Source organism: Gopherus flavomarginatus, chromosome 3, assembly GCF_025201925.1.
Source record: "Gopherus flavomarginatus isolate rGopFla2 chromosome 3, rGopFla2.mat.asm, whole genome shotgun sequence".
Lineage (NCBI taxonomy): Eukaryota > Metazoa > Chordata > Testudines > Testudinidae > Gopherus > Gopherus flavomarginatus.
Genome location: NC_066619.1, coordinates 210543260 through 210559782, shown reverse-complemented (window position 1 = coordinate 210559782; position 16523 = coordinate 210543260). Strand labels below are relative to the sequence as shown.

The following is a 16523-nucleotide window of genomic DNA, read 5'->3' as shown; positions in this document are numbered from 1 at the left end:
GTTTCAGAGGCATTGGGGGGCAAGAGGATGTTCCTTTTTCTAACCACAATGGGTTAAACAATATCATACTTCAAACCTTTCACTGATCTAGAATTGAGCATTATGCATCCTAGACCTCATACTGGAATAATGTCAGCAAAAATCAAGGAAGAATTCCAATTTTGTGGGAGAAAAAATTGTAATGTTATCAATATATATATTTTTTAAATTTAAAAATGACAGCTTTTTTAAGTAGATGGGATTAGCGGGTAGACTGCAATTATGCTGGACAAAGATGCATAATATATATAATTTATCATATGGATCTGCACTTTATCACATGACATGAATACCACTACTGTATTTGTGGTAGCATTCAATATATTTCTCAAATTCCATAGAACAACTTTGGCCTAAATTTTATTAGTTAAAAAGGCCAAAAATATATAATCTCCGTTTTTTTCCAGTTTAACAACTCTGAAATACAACCTGAAGCAAGTAGTACCCATGCCCATCCTTTTCTTTAAAAAGGATGTGCATGCTGTACATACTACATGTCCCAGCATGTCACCGCCTCAGCATGGCATGATAGAGTTTCAAATCTTCCCAGCTACACCTCTATCTTTTTAATGAAAGGGGTGTCTCATGGGCTGCATTATTGACTTGCAAGAAGATATCGATGCGTTGAATGTCCATTACTCAACCTGAAAGTTCTCCTCTCGTAACCACAATAGAAAAACTACAGAGACAAAGCTGATGAGTAGAACTTTACAGCTGGTGTTCCAGTCACAGCAAGTCAGTTATCAATTATGCACACTGGTAGGGCATGCGCCACTGACTACTTACTCAAAAAAATATTCCTAAAGTTCTATCATCAAATCTATACCAACCTAGATATTTAAAACACAGAAATAATGCATGAGCAGTAATTTTAAGTACACACATACTCATTTGTCATGCTCCGATTCAAGCATCTGCTTAATAACCTCTTGCTCCACTGAGATAAAAGTTTATTTCCTTTTTTGTTTGTATTTGTTTGTTTTCTGAAGGGGGAGTTTTTATTTATTTTATTTATTTATATTTATTTCCTGAGCATTTTGCAGTTTTTCAAAGGCTTGCAAAGTCATTGTGAATAGAAAACAAGAAGTTCAATTTCTGTATGCAAACTATACATTGAACAACAGCGGAGTGGGGAAATGGTTTCATACCAAGCAGAGGTGATTTTCTCCAGTATCCATCTCTTACTTCAATATAGTCATACCAGCAGAGACTGCTCTTGTACAGATCCATTGTAGTAAAGTTTAAAACAATCTGCAATGCAGAGTAGAATAGCATGCCATATAATTAACTTGGTTGTAGTTAGCACTAGAATATAGACAGCTCAACCAATATGCTGTGAAACCAAAGTCATAGTGATCACCCTTAAAGTCTCACCAATTGCCTAGATATTAAATAGCTACTCCTCTGGCAGTATCCAAGTTATTTACTATAGTGTAAGAGAATACCACAGTAAGTGTAAGAGATACTGATGTATCTTTGAGTAAGGTAAACTGGCAGGCTTAAGGTTTAACACTTTAGCTTAACAGTTTCCAGAGTGTTTTTACTAAGAAACCCAAATGTGAAAGTGACAATACAGTAAAATGTTGTTCTAACATCATCACATTACATTACTGGATATTACTTTCATCCCAAGCCCTGTTCCATTCAGTGAATAGGACTTTGGGTCATTTATAACATCTCTGGGTATAAATGTCATTTATAGACATAAAATCACCACAATTCTCTTTCCCTTACTACTTTGAGAACTTGCTCTACATTCGAAAACTATGGGGTGTGCATTCAGCGTGATGATATGACCCGTGTTGAACTCAACACCATTTAAAAAAATGGATATACTGTCACTTTTCGAACAAAATCTAAATAAACTTATAACAGAGTTTCATGTAGCTATATCAGAATTTGGTGTATACGTGAAACTTCAGAACTTGCAGTTTCTGACTCACGCTGAAAAGAACTGAGTACATCCATAAATACACACGCAATTTTTTTAGTTAATGACACAAGCATTGCTGGAGGAGCATTCAGAATAATGCATCAGAGCATTCCATTTTCTCCAGAATTATTATACCCTACATTATCATAACTTGTAGCTTTTCAACTGAAATAGAGTTAATTGAGGCCACACATTCACAATGGCCAAAGGTTGTTCCTAGCTCACTAACACTGCCTTAGCAATCTGACCCACTCTATGGGTATGTCTACACTACAGGATAAATTCGAATTAGCTTAAACCGATTTTATAAAACAGATATTATAAAGTCGATTGTGCGCGTCCACACTAGGCACATTAATTCGGTGGCGTGCGTCCGTGGTCCGAGGCTAGCATCGATTTCTGGAGCGGTGCACTGTGGGTAGCTACTGTAAAAGAATGAGGCCAATAATGTCGATTTGCGTGCACACTAACCCTAAATCAACATAGTAATATCGATTTTAGCATTACTCCTCTCGTTTTGTAGGAGTACAGAAATCGATTTAAAGAGCCCTTTAAATCGATATAAAGAGCAGTGTAGTGTGGACGGGTGCAGCATTAAATCGATTTAACGCTGTTAAAATCGGTTTAACAGCGTAGTGTGGACCAGGCCTATGTGAAAGCTAAGTCTCTCGTAGTGGTGGCATTGCTGTGAAATAATGGCTATAAACATGTAAAGCATTGGGAGCATTAAAAGAAATATTACTGTAATCCATTGCTAAGGTCAAAGTTAATATATTTTGGTTTCACTTAGAACTTATTTTTGTATCCTGAAATTAAAATACTTTGTAAGGGGGATAAAGGCAAGAGCACCATCACATAACAATGATTCTTACAACCAGGTCAGATTTAAGAGACATTTAGCATAAGAAGAAGATAAAGCATCACTCATTGCAAGTTTAGTCTGTAAAATAGTTTCTAGAATTCATAGGTTTTCATTAGCTTTGATTTTCCTTCTTTCCCCTTATTCCTTTTTTTTATGTAGGAAGTTTGATTCTGAACATTCAAACTAACCCTGGAAACAGTTCTGCACCCATTTCATATGGTTAACTCTTCGTGATTTCAGGGGGAGTTATACACATATAAATAAGGGTAAAATTGGGCCCAGTGAGCAATGGGGAAAGCAGCTCACTTTATTTTCTCGCAACTGCATTTTGTTTAAGAGATCAAAAGTCTTTTTAAAACAATTCCTCACTGTGCTTTACCAAAAATATTCAATAAAACAACTGATCCGCAACATACTTGCACTACGACAGAAAACATCATTACAGACCCTGCGTTACAGACCATTTTTGCATGTGTCATGTGACTTTAATACTGGGTACTCACATTTTAAATATGCTGTTAGAGAGGAAACATTTGCTACTGTGCACTAATTTAAATTTCACACTACTACAATATATTCCCATGGCAGCCACATACCAGCTGCGTTTGTCATTTAAAACTGTCAGGGAATCTCTCTCACTCCAACTGTGAGGAGAAAAAAAAAATTTTAATCTGAGCAATGGACACGAATAGTCACTTAAAGGTTTATTTTCATTGCTTCAAGGCGTACTATATGTCCCTTGTTAAGGAACATCTAATACAGTATTTATCCACAAATCACAATCTTTCCCAGGCAACTTGATCTTCTAATAGAAGATAAACAATTAGATATTGTAGGCAAACTAATATACAGCTTAAATATAAGTGACTGAGAGCAATTGAATACCAAGAAAAGGAAAGAAGTTTCAAGTAAAGAAAAATTGGTTTCTTTCTTATTTTGGATAGCTCAACTTAAAAGTTGGGCAGTACTGGGGAAAAGGTTAGACAGACACTCATTTAAAACACTAGGTAAACCTCCCCAAGAAAATGAAACAATGTGATTAAACAAAATCAAGGCTAAATGAACTGGTGCACAATCTAGCCATCTTTTAATGGCTAGATTGTGCCTTTAACACAGCCCTGCACAGATGTGGTTGAGAGCATCAGGGTAAGCATCAGAAACACTTTCCCAAAGTTCCCTGGTGTGCTACAGGGAACATGAACTGCCATGCCCCCTTAATGAGTGCAGCAGTGCTTTGTGCAGCTGTCCAGCTTCACTGGCTGGCAGTTTGGGGCGGAGGGGGGAAACAGAGCATGCTTCTGCCTGCTCCCCATCCACTTAGGGATATTATAAACTCTGGGGAAAGCATCTTAAAAACAGACCTGCACCCCTTTAAGTGCAGGGACTGCAACAAATCTGACCAGTCCTTACTTGATCTTTGTGTCCCTTCCCCATTACTGTATGGGACAGCCAGAAACTAGTATTAAATTCCTCAATCCACAAGCAAAGAATTAATGTTTTCAGTATAAATTTGATAAACTGGAAAACACAAAACATTTAGGTCTTATTTCACCATCTCACAAAAGGAACAGCTGTAGGAATTCTGGGTCATACAATAGAACCTCAGAGTTACAAACACTTCCGGAATGGAGGTTATTCACAACTCTGAAATGTTTAACTCTGAACAGAAAGTTAAGGTTGTTCTTTCACAAGTTTACAAATGAACATTGACTTAATACAGCTTTGAAACTTTACTATGCAAAAGAAGAATGCTGCTTCTCCTTTATTTTTTTCGTAGTTTACGTTTAACAAGAACTGTACTTTCCTTTTTTTTTTTTTTTGCTGCTGCCTGACTGAGTTCCAAAGAGTTGTTTTGTTGACCTGTCAGTTCATAACTCCGAGATTCTACTGTAGTTATTTCAGAAGCTAAGATCTGTAATGATGGAATATTAATCAAATTATGTACTAGGCTTAAAACCTGAGCCTGGGGATCAGAACTGAATACTTTAAAATCAGTCACAATTGTTCCTGAATCTGCTGTACATTCTTCTTTATTACACTAGCAGTTAACATCTTTTTATAAAAATGTATTAATTATTTGCATTGGAAGATATAAAGTTGTAGGTAATATTTTAGCTATATTTTCATACTTCAGCTATCTATTTTTTATACGTTGAATCGCCTTTCCATTAACTTCAAAAATAAAAGTAAACATAGTCTTAATGGAAAACTAATTCTAACAATCTCTTTCCATTAGGTAATATGTAAGTGTTGAAAAGACCCAGGATGCATTTATAAATGTCTAATTCAAAGAGATAATGAAGAACTTTAACATTTTATTCACTCAATGAATGAGATGACAAAGAGCTTTGTTATGGGAAACACACCATATCAGAGCTATAGCTTCTTATAATATTTCTACAGGATTCCTTCAATGCTACTGTATTAGGGTTTATGGCTGTTGAACTACTGAGCTAAAAATGGCATGATTCGTGGTCAGAAATCAATGTGAATATATTTAAGGTTCCATTTTGCAACTCTGCAGAAATCTGGAGAGCTGGAGACAAGGCAGAACAACAGTTCAAGGGAACCGGATGACTGAAAGTCTCCAGAGAAAGACAATCAATGAACATTTGTCAGCACAATTAAGAAATTATTGGCTACGTAAGCAAAGTCAGTCATGCCATTGCAGCCTCAAATAGAATAATACATCACACCTCTTATTTGCTGGGAGATAAAGAACAAAATACATTGTGGAAACAGGGCTATTCTATACATTTCTGCAAGGATTTTTTTAAATTTAATATTACTTTCATAATAGCTGAGGATTAGTTGTCCTATTTAAGCATCCATATAAACGCTAAAGGAAAAATAGAGAATATTGAATATTGCATATTCAAAGGGCCAGATCCAGAAAACATTGGTACAGTTTAGCCCCCTATGCTAACTAAATCCTCAGAGCCAGAAAGCAGGGATTCACCCTTCAGATGGCAGGGTTTGTTACCAATACCACTCTTGCAACCTCATCCCTCTTAATTTCCTACCACCAGTGACCTCATAGAGGATCTGTGTTAGCATAAGTCAGTCTGGATTCTGGAATGAATATAGGGAAAAAGTAACATCTCACCAAAACATCCACCAAACTATGTTGAAACAATATACGGTTCAGTTCAAAGAAACCAAAGCGCGAGAAGCCAGGAAGAGTAGAGTTAAGACTTGGCAATCGATCATTAGGTCCCATCTTATTTTAGGGGCAAATGAGTATAAATGCAAAATCCCAAAACAAACAGCACTTAACATTATTGTACCATTTATTTCTGTGTTTAAAAGCAAAGGAAGTAAAATACAAACATAATTATGTTTCAATTGTTCCTTCATAGGGAATGCAATGGAAAAAGAGACCGATGTGCTACCATCATCCATATATTTTTGATTAAATAGACCTAAATATCTGCTTCTGAGGTATTGTGTTGTGTATGTCAATTAATTCTTAGACTCTGATTCTGTCAACCCTTGTTCACATTAAGTACCTTACTCTACAAGTATTCCCATTTATTTCAAGTAAGGTATAACAGTGTGAAATGAGGCAGAAATTAATCCTTTGATTTTAATACATGGAACACTTATACAAAATGTGCATATTCCGCTCTAAGCTGCTACAGAAATCAATGGATATTGTTTCAGAGCCTGCGGATGGAGTTGAGACTGATAAATACTATATGTCATATCAAAGTACATTTAGGGAATCATTCTTTGTTCTTCATCTGTTTTTTGTCTTCTTATACTGTAAGATCTTCAGGACAGGTGCTCTCTCGCTTGCTATGAGTTTGTACAATGTCTAGCATAATGGGCCCCAATCCTAGTTGGGGCCTTTGGGCTCTGCAACAACATTATAAATATATTATAATATACCTAAGGTCCTTGGAGCCATTCATATGAAATTGCATATGTTCTAGAAATCCTCAGAAAGAACCGCTTTCTAAGTTAAACAAAACAGCAACAATTAAACCCTAAAACTTTATATATTTATTTATTTTATTGGAGAAAAGAAAAGAATGTAGGACATTACATTTTTGCTATGGTAGCATTAACTGTGCTTCAGTGCAGGGAATGGGGATGTAAAATTATCCCTCCAGATGTATTTGCTTCTTTTATGCAAACCTTCTCCTATTCATCCGGTTTTATTTGCCACTCCCTACCAGCCTGCAGTGCCACCAACATCCTCCGAGCATTTGAGACTGCTTATTTTTCATCCCGTTTCAGGTGCCTGACAACAGTAGGACTAACACATTCCAAAAGGCTTTGCTTTTGTTCATAACAATGGCAATAGCTCTCACATCTCTCTGAGATCTATCAGTGTATCAGAAAACAAACATGTTCATTAGGCTGCAGAGACACAGACCTTGAGAGAACTAAGAGTATAGTAATTTTGTTTTAAGAGAAGAAATGGGAGAGTAGGGCATGGTCTGAATGTAATATCTGGTGGAGTATGGTGGACTTGGGATTTTTTTTACTCTAGTATGAAGGGTGCTTTTTAGTTCTTACAGCCCTCTCTTCAAAGCTGTATCAGTTTGCTTAATATTGCCCTCCTAATACCCTTTCCATCTCTTTAAAATGTACTTGTGCACTTTTTTTCTGCACATTTTGTCTGTGAGAAAACTCTCTATACCTCCCTTCATCCCACTGAATCAGTTTACATGGAGGGAGATCAATATCCTAGTAAATAAATGAGAACAAAATATGGTAAAACCTGGAATGCCCTAGAAAAGAAGAGCCAGCTTGTGCTTTCAATATCACAAAAACTTTGCGAAAGGAAGCCTCATGTCCTTCCCTTACTTAGTACCAGCCCAATCATTTCTCAATCCATTTTTTCTAAAATTTACACCTAGGCTGAGAACTTGGACTCTGCTTCAGCATCGTGCACATTTTCACAATGAAATTTAAACTCCTGAAATCAAGGTATACAAATTCTCCACTAGAACACCACCAGAGAACACTTACAATGATTCATTTAAAACTTATAGCTTCTTCTTACTTTCCATTGTATTATATTCAATTTACAAATATAAACCCACTGACTGCATTAAAAGTGCTGGTATTAGGTAGGCCACACAGTCAGTCTGGGTTTCCCCATGCTGCACAACCAGTGTGCCTCAGCCCCATCCTGGAAGGATCATCCATGCAGATGAAAAGGTATTTGAAACTCCATGCCCATTAAACCCCTCTGCCTTTAGGCTGAGGCTGTCAATGGGGATGCAAGTTTTGTGATATGAACATCTACCTACTAAGAAGTGGACTACAGCCACGAACTTATTTCATTTAAACAACCATCAGATGGCAACAACCTTAGCATCTAATAACATGGGCCAAAATCAAATCAATTGCCTACAGTTCAAAGTCTGTAACATATTGGCTCAAGAGATTGAATCAATTCCTGATATTATTCAAACTTAAAAAAAAAAAAGTAAAAAGAAAAGCTAAATAATCAGGGAAGAATATCTTTTAGAAAAGGAATGCTTGTATTTATTTTGAGGGACAGAGGTGGTGAAATAATGGTTAAGTACCTTCTCCCCTGGGGTAACAGAGATTCGCCATATACAGTGTGTATAGGAAGGATAACCATTTGGAAATCCTGGAGAAGAAAAGTTGCCTGTAGATTCTTGCAGTGTTTCTCCACATGCTGAAAGAAACAAAAGATGGTAAAAACAGAGAAATTCATGTGTCTTATAAGGCACACAGGAAGAAGTGTCTCCTTTACAATATTTTTTTAGAATTGATTTGATTCAGTACACAGGCAGAATGAAAAGTGGTCTAGTGATGTTATGATTTAGTCAAAAGCAATAATTTAAACCAGTCTGCTATACATTTTGTTTTTATACATAGTTTTTTCTTTCCATGAATCCTTTCACTTATATTCTGTGCAGCTGACATAACCAAAATTGCAAGAGTTTTAAAAAATTTCATGGCTGACAATCACATAGCAAAATTATACATATAATTTTATTTCTGTACAACTTTCTGAATTTACATGCAGTACCCACACCCATACCTAAATTATCTGAGAAGAACTAAAAGAAAAACACAGTGTTTAAGTGACTGACATATGAGAAATGAACCAGCAGTTTCATTTACATTGTCCAACATTAAGGCTGAATATGAACTGATGTCATTCATTCATATTAGAATAGGAAACCTAAATCCTAAATTCAACAAAATCTTTTGCACAAAAAATGATTTGTGGAGATAGTAATAAAGAGAAACAAATGTAAAGACCCATAATACCAAAAGCTTTGATATTCTATATTACTAAAGCCTTTAGCTTACCTGTCAATCATGCTGCTAGCTGCTGGGTTACTGATTAATAATTCTTTCTTCCCACTGAGCTATATCATCACAAGCTGCTGCCATTCTCTACCATTAAAGCTGATTCAAGTAGGATTCTTACACCTTAGTCAGTCATTTTTGTGACCTTCAAACAACAAGTTGTTTCACCTACTGATTTTGTAGGTGTGATCGGAGAGATGTGAACTTGAGAATATTACCCCGTGACTGACAGTGTAATCAGATCTGCAATACTTTTAAATTACAGGGCTACAGCTGCCAGCAGGTGAACCACCGTATCATCAAAATCTCAATGAATTATAAATGATCTGGAAAAACCTTTAGATAAGAGGGTACAAAGGAGGAGACTGTATTTTGAAGCCAGACAATGCAGCTATAAAGTTAGGTGCTTGCTGCCTTGTTAAAATGTGTCCAAGATTTAATCTGACAACTGCATTGTAAAATCAGGTTTATAAACTCTATTCAAAGTACTAACCATGACTTCTGAAGATTAAATAGTGATTGTGATAAAGGAGAAAAAAAAAAGGACTCTCATTCCATCAAAAATGTTCAAGGTCAAAGTGGCATAATATTGTGTCCTTTAAGAACCAAAATAGAGAAAAAATTCTTACTGCCTTTATTTTAAAAATATGTTTCTCTCTCTCTTTTAATTTACAGACAATTATGTAAAATTATATGCACAGGAAAGTCATTTTTTTAGAGAAAATTCTCTACCATAATTAACAAGAGTTTATTTTAACTCAGCATGAATGAAATTTCAAATAAATTGCAGAGTGCTGTACTGGATTTCCCTAGTGCTGACTGATATGAAACCAAAGCTTTGCCTACAGGTTTAAAAGAAGCCTCGGGACACAATAATATTGCTTCAAATGCAATGAAGCAGAACCAGAACGGAAGCGTGGTTCTGCCCATGAGATCTGTGTGGAATTCAGGAAATTCACTGGATCCAAAGGTACTGCACACTATCTTCAGAAGCCCTGCTCTTGCTCCTCCACCACCTTCACCTCCCCACCAGTGTGGTTTTGATGGGATTACAATGCCAGGGCTTCTCCTATTAGTTTCTTCATTCTGAACCTCTCTTGAAGAGAGGACGTGGTGTTCTTACATGTCATGGAGAGGATGTATGTAACGCAGATAGGGCTGCTTTTCATATCAGTCTACCTAGGTAAGTATACGGCCCCCATCACCATAGTAACTAAGCACCTTTTCAGCAGATTACCCATGAGGCCCGTGGGAGGATAACATATATACTGCATCTCCCACCCGTTCCCCCCACAACCACACACTCCTCAAAATCCTCTCACCAGCTGCAAACCCTAATCCTGTTAAGAGTGCCTCCATGCTAGGATGGAGCTACGGGGGTCTCCTCCTCTTCCATAGGTACAAGAGATCGGTATGGAAGAATCCAGGCCTTTGCTTAAAAATAATCTTTCATGTTAAATTACCAAACCATATAACAACCACACAAACAACTATCTTCAAACAACGATGCATTTCCCAGAGACCCAGAACTGCTGTAGTCTCCCCTGCTTCTATAAGGTGGATAGAACGCTTGTTAATCATTGAGCTCAACAGCTAGTGATCAATGGCTCCATGTCTAGTTAGCAGCCAATATCAAGCAGAGTGCCGCAAGGGTCAGTCCTGGGGCTGGTTTTGTTTAATATCTTCATTAAAGATCTGGAGGATGGCGTGGATTGCACCCTCAGCAAGTTTGCAGATGACACTAAACTGGAAGGAGTGGTAGATATGCTGGAGGGTAGGGACAGGATACAGAGGGACCTAGACAAATTAGAGGATTGGGCCAAAAGAAATCTGATGAGGTTCAACAAGAACAAGTGCAGAGTCCTGCACTTAGGACGGAAGAATCCCATGCACTGCTGCAGACTAGGGACTGAATGGCTAGGCAGCAGTTCTGCATAAAAGGACCTAGGGGTTACAGAGGATGAGAAGCTAGATATGAGTCGACAGTGTGCCCTGGTTGCCAAGAAGGCTAATGGCATTTTGGGCTGTATAAGCAGGGGCACTGCCAGCAGATCGAGGGACGTGATCATTCCCCTCTATTTGGCATTGGTGAGGCCTCTTTTGGAGTACTGCGTCCAGTTTTGGGCCCCATACTACAAGAAGGATGTAGAAAAATTGGAAAGAGTCTAGCGGAGGGCAACAAAAATGATTAGAGGGCTGGGGCACATGATTTATGAGGAAAGGCTGAGGGAACTGTGATTGTTTAGTCTGCAGAAGAGAAGAATGAGGTGGGATTTGACAGCAGCCTTCAACTACCTGAAAGGGGGTTCCAAAGAGGATGGATCTAGACTGCTCTTAGTGGCACTAGATGACAGAACAAGGAGTAATGGTCTCAAGTTGCAGTGGAGGATGTTTAGGTTGGATAGTATGAAACACTGTTTCCCTAGGAGGGTGGTAAAGCACTGGAATGGGTTACCTAGGGAGGTGGTGGAATCTCCTTCCTTAGAGGTTTTTAAGGTCAAGCTTGACAAAGCCCTGGCTGGGATGATTTAGTTGGTGTTGGTCCTGCTTTGAGCAGGGGGTTGGACTACATGATCTCCTGAGGTCCCTTCCAATCCTGATATTCTATGACTCTATGATTCATGCCTATGCATTTAGGATGTCTGTTGTTAACCTAGAATATAGTTAAAGTCATTCCAATAATAACTACATACATTTATTACAATAAAAATACCTAAGCAATACATTTCTGAACTAATACAGTAACCTATAAATATTTCATCATCATTACATTCCATACATTGAGGGCGAGTTATTAACAAAATAGCAACGTGTAAGAAGTGGTTTGTTTACACATAACCTTAACTCTAAACCACAAAACATAATTTAAAATATCGTTCAGTAATTCAATATATATCTATAGATAGCTATATACATATTACCATGTAATATATATAAGAGGGCTGAAGTGCATAAGGTATATAATGGAAGTCAGTTAGGAACTCCACAGTATATCAAAAATAAAGGAAGTCACTGAAGTAACATAGGGAATCATCAGAGTCTGCAGCCCAGTAAAGCACACACAGGTGCGGCTCCAGGCACCAGCATGCCAAGCTCGTGCTTGGGGCAGCAAGCCACGGGGGGCGCTCTGCCGGTCGCCACGAGGGTGGCAGGCAGGCTGCCTTTGGCGGCATGCCTGCAGAGAGTCCGCTGGTCCCCGGCTTCAGCAGACCTCTCGCAGGTGTGCCGCCGAATCCATGGGACCGGGGACCTCCCGCAGGCATGCCACCGAAGGCAGCCTGCCTGCTGTGCTTGGGGTGGCAAAGTATCTAGAGCCGCCCCTGAGCACACAGAGCTAAAATATGGAGATTTACTCTATTCAGATACTTAAATTACATTGCTATAAAATCAACCTCAGCCAGTTAAACACCACAGCTCCTAAAATTTCATTTAAAGAATTTGAGCATCTACCTGGCTGAACTATGAACTAGGTTGTGTTTTTTTTTTAAAAAAAAAACACCTCTCTGAAAAGAGCTAATAATAAAATTTGGCGGTTGATTCTCCAGTGTGGTAAGGTCACTTCAGCTGAATTTATGTGGATCAAAGTGATCTCCAAGTGGTTCATGGAGTCCTATAAGGGGACAAACTAAAACCTCCAAAACTTTCAATAGAGTGAGGGGGAGGGTTTAAAATCAGATCTTTTCTAATACAATTTTATATAATTGAAGTTTAAAATACTCGCCTGTGTCATATATTTGACAATATTTACTGTTTAAGTTAAACATATCTTGTCAGCCAAGAAAAAGGATTGTAGATAAGCCTCTTCCACTTGTTAATCAAAGTCATGTAGTCACATGATTTGATCATTTTGCTTTACTTTATTATGAAAGCTGAATTAGTTTAATGATCTATTTGTTAATTTGCTCTAGTAACATGGACAAACCGAGCCCCAAGTAGAACAAAGTGGCCTGTGGGAACTTTCATCTCTAAAGACACTGTTCACTTCGATTAAACTAGAAAAGGATGACATACTCCATATTAAAAATAAGGGCAGATACAGTCTACTCCATATGTCACACAAATCAGGCACAGCCTTTGAGTCCCTGGCCAGTTTCCAATGCTGCCTTTGATTGGGCAATATTTGGGCAAACCCCCCCGCCCTTCTTTAAAAGCACATTTCTATTCAATGGCTCAGAGGTTCTTGAAGCAGTTAGTTAAAATTCCATCACAAGAGAATTCAGAGGGTTTCTTTCCATAACTGGACTGCCAACAATTACTTTATTTGTGATTAGGCTTATGAAATGCTTCACTATAAACTATTTCACTGATCATTGCGTCCATGAGTAATGGGCTCCACTATTAAAAAGAAATGTGACCATATGATACAATTAAATGTATGGTGACTTATTTACATTTCCTAAGAACCAATTTTAGTATTTTTCATGCCAGAATAAACTAATTACTACCTCTATGTTACACACCTCTGTTTTTACAAAGATCACTTTTACTCCCTTATTAAAGGTTAACATAGCTGGTATTTCCTCTATTGCCTGGCTTCTCTAAATGTTATGCCCTATTTCAATTTTATTAGGTTAGGCATGTAGTGGAAACAAAACTGCAGTCCTTCCAGTATGGAATGGCAATCTGTTTATTTTACAGCTCAAGAAGTATGGACTTCTAACACCCCTTGTAGAAACCAAGAGTTCTGTGTGCGTGGGGTGAGGAGAGGGAAATTATTTCTGCCTCTTTCTTACGAAGATCAGCAATTTTTACAGACAGCAAACAGATGGAAGGATATGGAAACAGTCATGTATGTCACACCATACACACATACAAAGCAACTGCCACCAGTGACATTTGTCAACATTTCATTAATTATATAGAATGGGTTAGCAAACCCTGGCATGTCTGCAAAATTTCTCTTATCTGAGCTGCTCCCTCCCTGCTTAAGAGTCAAACTGAAAATTGAAAGTTACAAGGCCCCTAATAGTTACAAATATATGGAGCATACCGCAATAAAAGATGCCTTTAAAATACCTGCAACAGATATAGTACTTATTTTTAAACTAAAAAAAAACACAACAATCAGTATTTGCTACATACAAGTGTTTGAGATGCTGCAGATCTCTCTTTCTAAAGTTATGGGGGAAATACTAAAAAGACTCTCATGCCACTGCATGGTAAATGTGTATACATAACTGATTTAATGGTGGCTTACTTGTATAAAAACATTAGGAAGTATTTTAGTTTCCTGCACTGAAGCTGGAGTGGTGAATAATATTGGTGCTGTGTGTATGTATTTCAGGTTGCAAAGCCAAAAACTCAAAAACTGGGAAATGCCTAAATTAATTCAAGTGCATGCAGATGCATTATGATGCAGCCTTTAATTACATGATCACTTAATATTTTTTCCACAAGACCACAGCTGCATTCAGATCATAAGATGGATGGTGTTTACTGAACGGGTAGCTATTCAATATTTCTTTTCATCCTTCTATCCTTTTATCAGTCAATGTGTGGCCCCATGGGCTTATTTGGCACACACCATTTAAACAATGCACTAAATACAGAATGATTAGTTTCCTGGTGGGTTTTTCTATGGCATTCACCATCACAGTGAGTTTGAACTATATGACTGGTTCAAACAGTAATCAATTTATCTTCACAATACCCGTGAGGTAAAGTGGCATTAAGTATCACCATTTTATGGGTGTGGATCAGAGGCACATGACATTAAAGTTAAAATTGTCAAGCATCCACTAATTTTGGGCTCCAAATCTGATATGCCTAGGGCAGGATTTTTCTGAGTACTTAATATTGTATATGTTCAAAACACAGCTCCCATTGACATCAGTTGCAGCTGTGCATGCTCAACATTTTTGCAAATCAGACTCCAGGTGTCTCAAGTTGGGCACCAAGAAAATAAAGAACATAGAATTAGTGGCCAACTATTTCTGACTCAACAGGGAGGACTGAGCCAGGCCCCAGGAGCAGCAGGTCTTCCTCAGCAACAGCAGGAATGGGAAAAGGAGACGTTGAGGCCCACCTTTCCTCCCTCCCTCCCTCCCAAGCCTCCAGAGATGGCGAGCTTCCCTTTAGGAAAAGCCCTCTCCAGGCTTATCGAGCCTCAGAAGCCTCCCTTGACCAGCTATATAGTGTAGAAGAAGCAAAGCTGGACTTTCCAGGGATTAAATCTAGAAACAGCAGAGACCACTTCAGCAGCAGCAGGACAGGAAAAAAACTGGACCTCCCCCTTAAGTCCTTCCCAGTCCCAGTACACCAATGATGTGATGAGACTGCTTTTCATAATTTAAACTGTAGACTGGTTGTCTGGTAAAATTTCTTTCCTCCTGCCTCTCTCCTTCCTAAATTCTCTACTGCTAGCCTTGCTCCACCTGCTCCTCTCCATTTTCTCCCCTTTCCTTTCCCTCTTTTTTCCTGCTCATCTCTCTTTTGCTCTGTACCTATCAATGTCCATCTTCTCCTTCATTTATTTTTCCTACTCCTTTTATTCTTAATCACATATGTGTAATAAGCGACAGAGTCCTGTAAGATTTCAAAGCCTCAAAGTCCACACACCTGGGCCAAAATGCTGGAAGAGTATTTTCTGTTTACTTAATATTAAGAAGTAACCATGCCAAATCGGTAGCTGTGTTTTCCTTGACACAAGTCACCAAAACCACAATCCAAACTAAAAAGTACAAACAGATCAAACTCCTATCTTATAAATCTTATAGTCCTGGCCCCTTCACACCTGGTGAAAACAGGACATATCATTCTATCACCCAGTCTCTCCAAAGTTGAAATATGTCTCTCATCCTATAGAAACTTTCTAGGATAATGATACCTAACTAAAAACACCAGCGAGGCTGTTTTCCCACAGGATAGAGAAGCTGGAGAAAGAGGAACATTCACACAGCAACACTTCAGGTGCTTTATTCTAAATAACCCTCACTACAGAGAACTGATCATGGTCAGGATTCCATACAAGTATTTGTAATCCCTCAGAAGCAATAGATGGCTTCCTGAAAAGTCTCTGTTTATAGGAATAATTGGAGATTTGCCACGAGTGGAAACATCAGGATGAATACAGTCAAGCACATAAGAATCCCTTTATAAAGCCCCCAAATTGAAAATATTCCATAAAAATCATGTAATTTAAGTGATTATCTTCTGTGTCTGTTTTATTATATTAAATTTAATGTAATTTAAACATAGAAGTAGAAAACTATGCAAATATTCATACTATTAATAACACTGATGTTCTACCACAAGCAAACATTGTGATTAGCATTTTCCAACCCATACAGGTAATATAGCATAGCTATAAAATACAACAAACATCAGAAGTTTCACAGCCTGATATATTAACATGATCCCATGCTGTTTCACATGAAGCAGAAAGCT

General features: G+C 37.9%; 1 protein-coding gene across 2 annotated transcripts in view; it reads right to left on the bottom strand.

The window, feature by feature from the left end:
* Nucleotides 1–16523, bottom strand: part of TLL1 (tolloid like 1) — a 197083-nt gene that overhangs the window by 50585 nt on the left and 129975 nt on the right. For both annotated transcript variants that reach the window (XM_050946175.1, XM_050946176.1), the window contains 2 exons: nt 8378–8493; nt 1188–1290 (listed from right to left, as the gene is read on the bottom strand). In XM_050946175.1, coding sequence (XP_050802132.1) covers nt 1188–1290; nt 8378–8493 — 219 coding nt within the window. The remainder of the gene's footprint in view (nt 1–1187; nt 1291–8377; nt 8494–16523) is intronic.